Below are 8,370 nucleotides of genomic sequence, written 5' to 3'. Positions count from 1 at the left end.
AAATGTGTGATTTTTTTTAAAGGAACCCCTAAGGGTTAGTAAAGCCCTATCATCATGCATATTCGCCAGTGGATGAGCCATGATTATTTACTCTTAAAGATAAGATACTCTTGAAGATAAAACAGACGTGAAACAGTGTTTCAGCTTCTTACTACTTAACAAAAATGCAAAATAACTACTACCCATCAAAACCAGATCCTCAGAATCCTCAGAATCCTCACATCAATCCTCAGATCACCTTTTTAGCTTCCAGTACGCACTAGAACAGACTTTAAAGTTCTTCAGCTTAAAGCTCTGAATGATCTTGCTTCATCATTTATGTTAGACCTGCTTAAAAGCCAAGAGCCACTCAGACCTCTCTGCTCATCTGGTTCTAATATTCTTGTTTGTTTGATTTTTTTGACATCTCATATAAACACATATATAACTTGTCAAACAATCCTGACAATTCATACATATTCATAAAAAAATGTGGAGGATAAACACAAACTAAGGACTAAGGTAAACCACCACCATGCAATTAAAATACAATACTATCAATACTATCGACTACAATCTATCAATATTAAAATAAACTACGAGGTTAACATCATTACATCTACAGTCTATACATGAAAATATAAATACACACACATATAATAATAATAATTATTAATAATAATAAATAGTAGGTGGGGGGTATTAAAGTGGTTGGTGCAACAGAGGAAGATGCAGGAGTCGCAGATGATGGAGATTATTAGTAGTATTTTATATTCTTTCTTTCTTTCTTTCTTTCTTTCTTTCTTTCTTTCTTTCTTTCTTTCTTCTTAATCTTCATATAAACGTTGTGTGCTTTTCTTTGGGTATAAAATGCAGACCTACCATATAAATAAAGAGGTATTTTACATAATGTCCATAATAGAGACAGATACAATAAAGCACAATAAAGAACACTGAAGCCTACATTTGATTCAGTTAAGCTGAACCACAAAACAGACAGGGGGGGTGGAAGTTAGATGTTTGAAATGAGTATTTTGTTTGTGGTACTAAACCAAAACTCATAAAAGTTCCAATGTTCAAAACCCAAAGGCAAACGAGGCAGCACACACACATTCTTAGCACCGATGAAAACAAAAAATGAAAAAGTCAAATCTCAGACTTCAGTTTAAAAGTCTTTACTGGGTTGTAAACTTTGGTTTTTGATCCATCTTCAAGCTGCTTTTCGTTAGACTGATCATGTGTTGGTGAGGCCTCTCACCCACCATGAAATGATGTCTCCACTGGCTGCTGCAACCAAACTTTTAGCCTCTCTTGCATCATCTTCTTATCAAGCTTCATTTTAAGTGATGTGTGGTGTTTTCTGAGCAACCCTCTGGCTCCATCTAGTGCCGCAGAATCTTTTAAAAGCTCTTTGTTTGCATGATGTGTAGCCTTAAGAGTTTACCAGCAGGTGGCAGTGATGTCTAAGAATGGAATTCCCCATTATGAGTATGTTTTGTTGATATTCTTCTATTTATTCTAAATACGTTCTTATATAAGAAAGACAGAGCTGTTACTGTCTGTCTTTCCATTGTTGTACTTGGACAGAAAGTTAAACAGGTTACACTTAAATAGTGGGTTTGCCTCTGCAGACGTCCCCACCACACAATGCAACAAAAGTTATGACTAATATTGGTCAAACAAATGTGATAACATGCCTCAATTGTATAAGGGAACATTGTGTGTACCATTGTACCCTGAAATAATATGAATTGTGTGAGTGTGTGTGGAGTATTAAGTCATGGTTTACTTTGTGTCCTACTGTAGAAACTGTGCAAGCCCTCACATGTGCAGAGGTACAGCTAGCGTTCATTAAATGAGTTTCTGGGGAGCTGCTGAATTCTTTCACTGCAGCCCATGGCAATGCTTTTGATTTGCATGCGGTCGTAAAGCTCCTTCCTGTTTCAGTGACCGAGGAGAACCCACACAGAGCTGCCTGGTAGTTACCGGATTGATTCCGGACAGGACTGGTGACTGCTGTCACAAACAATTAATAAAAAACAGGGGTTTTTTTCAAAGCAATTTCTAACCTTTCAATATTTAACTCGGAAACATTCTCTAAAAGAATAACCCCAGACAAGTAAGATTCAAAGTTCAAGCACATGTGGGTAGAACTTTGGAAAACACAGAAATCAGCTCCCTGTACGTAAGTATTAAATCAGCAATGGTATGAAGAAGCTTTTTGGATGTGAATCAGTCAAATCAGTGTGAGTGCATGCCAAAACATCTCACACCCACTAAACTAATGATAAGCCACCCATCACTGAGCCATGATTCACCCTCACAAAAGGCTTCAAAATGTTTTTTTTTGCGCACAACTAGTCACAACCCGATAGATACATTCTTGAGCCATTAACAAATTTAAAGCTGCTCCCTCGCCTGTCCTTACCCGACCTGCAGATCATCTACTTTTTACAGCACAGAAGTGTTATAAAAGGGCCACGCCGCCCCGCCCAGTTCATTTTTCCCTCTTTAATAATAATAAGATAGTGGGACAAGTCCATGCAGCGTGAGGACAACCTGTCTGGCCCCCCATCCCACCCCCTTTCATGTGAGTGAGTGATTACTTGGCCCGGCCAGTTCTGAGGTAAGCTGATGTTTAACTAAGATAAACTGTAAAAGCACCTGGCACAATTAGTCATGCTCCTGCTTAGAAACCAAAAGGGGAAGTTCCATAACTTCCTGAATATGGCTGCCATACTGAGGGATGCCTTGATGGCTTCAAGAGATCATCAAATTCTAACTTTTATTTTTTACAAAATCTACATAGCAAGGAGCCAGCTTTCTTGTGCTTTTATTAACAGTACTGTGCTTGCACTATATGACTGGCCTCAATCTGCATGATGGGAGTTCAGCAGTTTGACAGAACTTGGCGACCCCACCTGCTGCACCTTTGCACTGATAGCAGCCTGTCTAGTTACTGCAGAAGTGATCAGAGGCAGAGCCAGGACCAGGACCAGTGATGGAGAAANNTACTTATATAAAAGTAGCAATACCACAGAATAATATGAAACTTAAGTCAAACTATTAAAATATTATCAGTATGTATTTAATAAATTATAAAAGCAATTGCTTTTATATATGCATCTCTTTATATGTTGTTAGGCAGTTTAAAGGTGCCGTAGGTCTTTTTTATAAAAATAACTTTTTGTCATATTTTCACTATATCCTGACAGTAGAACAAGAGACAGATAATCTGTGAAAGGTTCCTCTGGCTCCTCCTAGTGCTACTGATGGCATTTGCAAGAATCCACCAAGCCTGAATAAAAACAACCAATCAGAGCTGAGAAAGATATAAAGACCCTTTGGATTGGACGCTTGAAGATAGTTGATTGTTGAGTCTCATTTCTAGAGTCCCAAAATGGACTGCATTTGATGCCCTGGGAATAAGACTCAGCAATCAACTATCTTTCTTGGCAACTGCAGCTTTAAATCAAATTTCCTCAGATCAACATGTTTTTTCTCAGGTAAAATAGCGAATCCAGCTGTCGAATACATGTACAATACAATACTCTGAAATGTGGTGAAGTAGGAGTATAAAGTAACATCACACTCATAATCTGCTACATTGTAGTATTATATGTATTATAGTAGTAGAAGTATTATATGCTGCTCTTTGTCATACTGCATATTAACTTAAAACAGGGAGAAAACACAATCCATGAATGACTGAAAGACCTTCCATCAAATATTAGCAATCAGATTTTAATATCTCACTGTACATGTGAGGTAAACATTAACACCAAACAATCAACTGGAGGGACTTTCCAGATGTGATGTCATATTTTTCTTGGAGCCGTTTTACATCTAAAGCTATTCCTCTTAAACTTTTGAACTTGCACCTTCAGACCAAGAGTGTGTCGACAGAATACTAACATCGGCTGCTGGCTGGTCTTTCGTCTACTCTCACTGTTTGACCACTAATTCAACACGAGCAGCTGTGCAAGCACATTGCAGCTTTTCCCATTCTTAGTGTTTGCTTCAGACCCTCTGAGCTCAAGTCTGAACCCTCTGCATGCAGGCGAAGGGCTGTCCTCCCTCTTTACCGACTGACATGAAACGCACATATGTGTATATGACAGAGTGAGTGAGAGTGAGAGAGTGTGAGTCAGTAAGTGAAAGGTGAAAGTGAAGCCACAGCCCCCAGAGCAGATTTATTTGCTCTGCAGGTTGAGGCGTGCTTCAGACCCTTTAAGACTTGGCATGTACACACAGGTTAAGACCAAGCAGCAGTGGAGCCTGGCACGCACAAACACACAAACACACAGGCACACACACACACACACACACACACACAAACCACTCCTTCCACCTTATCACTTCGCTTTCACTCCCTCTGGCTGACTATCTGCTATAACTACTAGCTTTTATACACACCACACCCAGCATGATCTGTGAGAGGTCAATCAGTAAGGTCAACTCTGCAAATCACCAGGGCTGTAGCCAAACAGTCCCCCCTGACCTGACGCAAAGGACATGACCTCAGTGTTCTTACAGAAGCTACAGCCCTGCAGATACAGTAACATGTGATCACATGTTTTGGTGAGCCAAACTTTCTGCACAGTGGCTCATGTTTTATGTTATTGGTCCAAACCGCTTTAAAGCCCGTTCCAGGGCTCCCCTTGTTAGAGATTTAATTTATGATAAGCCCAACACGAGGTTCCCAGTGTAAAACATTTTATAATACAGGTTTACTCCAGTGTGATGCCGAGGGCAAACATATAAACTGACAGGTAAAACATTTGTTTGTATTTAATAGTTGGACTGTGTGTTAAATAAATGCGTAATAATAGACAAGCACACCCCTGCTTGTAGCTATATTATCATTATGATCAGTGTTATTATCATGAAGTTTTAAATGCAGAACTTTAGTACTTTTCACTGGATTTTGGGTTTCATCTTCAAACTTTTTCCTCAACTATGTTTGAACATGAGGTTTCCAGGGTGTATAACATTTTATAATAGGTATACTGTACTGTGATGCAGAGGGTGGTACTAAATTGACCCTTCCTAAGCCCCGCCCCTTTTGCTATGTGCTCCAATAACATTTGAGAAAGCCTCGTTCAGAACCTCTGTCAACTTCTTCCTTTCTTGTACTTAGATATGCTAAGTGCTAGGTAGGTGTATGCTGAAATGACAACTATATTTTAAAGATGGTTCAAAGATTCAAGCACATGTTAGGGATTAGTTATTTCAGTATATTTTATTACGCATAGATGTGAAAGCCTGTATTTTCTAAAGCTAATACACACAAAGGTAAAAAACACAGACACATAGTCTCATCTCAGTTTGTGAGACACTCTAGCTGCAAACACCTGGCCGGGGGAGGAAGATTGTGTTATCTCCAAGGTCAGAAGCACCCAGCGCTGACCATAGCTCTAGTTTCACAAATGATATCATATGAGAGGAGAAGAGCAGGGATAATTAAATTTTATTTAGGCGCTTCTCTCGGAATTGCTGTCCTTGTCCAAGAGACTGGGACCAGTCTGAGCACCAACAAGGATGCGCCAAGTCTAAACCACGGTTGCGTCCCATCATATAGTCCACCTATCACATTGCTTAATGAAAAACTAATATAACCTCTTGTAACCTTTGATCAGGACTCTTTTTGGGGCGAGAAAAGACAGAGTAACAACAAGATCCTTGGCCAAGTATTACTTTAATTAACATATCAAATAAACTTCTTAACTGGAGAAGTTTATGTCTATGCCTAACGAAGACCTGTTAGATACACGACACTACTATCAGTAGATATGATATCAATATAAAATGACTCTGATCGGGATCAGGGACAAAAATATTAGATTAGGAAAACCCTTGTTACATAACAGAAGTTAAATAAACTTTTAAGTAAGGCTGCACAATCGAAATATTACTGAATTATAATCTGGAGAATCTGTGCAGTTAACTAGTATATTGGCTCGTTTAGTTTTTGTCATGGATATGTTTGGGATAAAAGTTGTCCTGCTGGTTGTATAGGAGGTTATGTGCTTCAATGAATATGTTTGTATGTTTTATATTTTGTGCCTTCGCTTTAAATACAGGATGAGTAAATGTTCAGTGCTTTAACGTATGTATTTTGATATAGTTGTGTGAGTATTACAGATTAATTCTTTATGTATGTCTGATGTTGTTCTGTGGAGAATCTGTAAGATATTCAGTGTAACTAATGTAATCTGTATAACGTGTTGTATTATAGTTCAACAGTCTGCTGTTCTAGAAACCACATACAATCTAAGTGTAAATCTGTACAGCCTTCCAGTAGAGTACAAAAAAACTCTAAAACGTCTCTGTGTATTCCAACCGATAAACCACACTAATTACAAACTCCACAATCAGATAATCTGACCTCAGAAAAGAGAATATTTCAACGAAGGCTGAAATTTAGACATTTCTAAAATGTCCCAAGGCTGTTCAAGGACCTGTGTATGTCCTGGATGATGTGTTCGTAAGTAGCATTCATAAAAAATAAGTCAGGCGTTGAGGTGACATTACCGAGGTATTCCCAAAGTAACGTTCATCTCTCCTCTGCCGGCAAAGTGGAAGGTGTTGAGGGTCATCTGGGTGGAGGGCTCGCCTATGGACTGAGCTGCCAGCAGACCGACTGCTTCACCTGGATCACACAGTGAACGCTGCCACTTATAGTGCAACAGCTGGCGAAGGCTGAAGACACAGAGAGAGAGACACAAAGCTAGTAGTATATTAGGTATATTATTTGTATTTTATTCATATTGAATAATATCTTTGATACGTCCCAAATTACTGATAAAACACAGCACTCAGAAAGTGTTGTGTTTCTGCCTTTACTGAACAAACAGCAGTTTGTTCTTTCCTCTAAATGAGGAAAACGCTAAAATCCTCACATGGTTGCATATTTGGCTCATGAATACAAAGGTAAGGTATTTTGTTTGGCTTCATAACGTCATATTACATTTTATAATAGAGATATGTTGTTATCCATTTGGAAACTCCCATATTCAGTACCTGTGGGCGTCCAGGCTGTGTTCACTCAGCCCGCTCCGGTTCTGCAGGTATTTGTCTGTGATACTGTGGAAGTTTTCGGATACTGAACCGAAGCAGACGTCCGGCCTAAGCAAGCCCAGAGAGGGCTCTGGGCAGCGGGAGGACCTCCTGCTGTATTTTAACCGGCTGGACTCGTCCAGAGAGTGCCACTGCCGTATGAGCTGCGGAGGGAGCAGAGTTACAGTGACAGTTCGGTCAGACTAGGTTAGGTCACTTCATACTGAGGCTGGAGGAACCGAGCGCGATATCAAAACTGACTGATCTACTGTACATTTTGATTTTGTTGTGTATAAATACCTCCTTTACAGCAGCATTCCTGCTGTAGTCATCGGGACCTGGTACTTGTTCAGTCTGTTTTAGTTTTGCCAACTTCTTCTGGGAAAACAGCAGGAACGCTCCTGACACAGATTAAAACAAACACAAAGATTACATGATATTCACATAGGCAATGTACAAATATAGTATACAGCACTTCACTGTCCATTTCCTGGATTCCTACTGCCTGATAAACTACTGTACGGACACTTTTGTTATCAGGCAAAGAATGTGACTTGGATTAAAGAGCAACTTTGTATTTAACTTTTGGTATTTTCCTATGTTTTTGTGTCTAAGTGACTAATGACAATTTTTGAGCGAGAGTGCTGCAGCCAGCAGGGGTAAATACTGTCCAAGTTGAAAAATACTGAAGTTTTGTGATGAAAAAGGTGAAAAAAAATACATTTTAATCAGCTTTAATATACATTTCAGTCAGGTTAAATATATATCTAAAAATTGGATTGTACATCTGACAGATGGGAGATCATTGTACTGCCCAGCCAAACTTTATCTACCTCTCCGTGGACAGGACAACTCTCTCTTTTCTCTCCAGCGCTGGATGGCTGCAAAGTGTTTGCTGGCAGCCTGAGGGTCCAAACGTGCCAAAACCTTGTCCAGGCCCTGGGACCTCTTGATAACCTAACAGGAATGGGGAAACAGATAGCTGGCTGTCTTTAACCGTTCAGGTTAATTTTCAACTGAATGTGTGGGTAACCCATATTTGATTCTGGAGACACTGACATTGTTTGAAGCAGAAAGAGTTTCCCCTGCTCTGTGCTGAATTAAAATACCATGTGTGAACCTGAGGCGAGCAGCTTCATTTACATGATTCACAAAAAGCCTGTAGAAGTGTGAAGGGCATTTAACACTTTGAAAGTGACAAACAGAACTACATAAACAGCAAACAAAATGCAAACATACATTAAACATACATTAAACATGCATTACATACATTAAACATGCATTACATACATTACATACATTAAACATACATTAAACATGCATTACATACAT

At 39.2% G+C, this 8,370-nt stretch overlaps 1 protein-coding gene across 1 annotated transcript in view; it reads right to left on the bottom strand.

Annotated features, from left to right (window-relative positions):
* polr1a (RNA polymerase I subunit A) overlaps window positions 1-8,370 on the bottom strand; it is a 25,483-nt gene that overhangs the window by 6,034 nt on the left and 11,079 nt on the right. The window contains exons 25-28 of the mRNA XM_035669522.1: window positions 7,872-7,995; window positions 7,339-7,439; window positions 7,003-7,202; window positions 6,514-6,681 (exon numbers count right to left, since the gene is read on the bottom strand). Coding sequence (XP_035525415.1) covers window positions 6,514-6,681; window positions 7,003-7,202; window positions 7,339-7,439; window positions 7,872-7,995 — 593 coding nt within the window. The remainder of the gene's footprint in view (window positions 1-6,513; window positions 6,682-7,002; window positions 7,203-7,338; window positions 7,440-7,871; window positions 7,996-8,370) is intronic.

Source organism: Morone saxatilis, unplaced genomic scaffold (assembly GCF_004916995.1).
Source record: "Morone saxatilis isolate NCDOM2014 unplaced genomic scaffold, NCSU_SB_2.0 Contig22, whole genome shotgun sequence".
Classification (NCBI taxonomy): domain Eukaryota; kingdom Metazoa; phylum Chordata; class Actinopteri; family Moronidae; genus Morone; species Morone saxatilis.
This window is presented reverse-complemented; position numbering and strand designations above follow the sequence as displayed.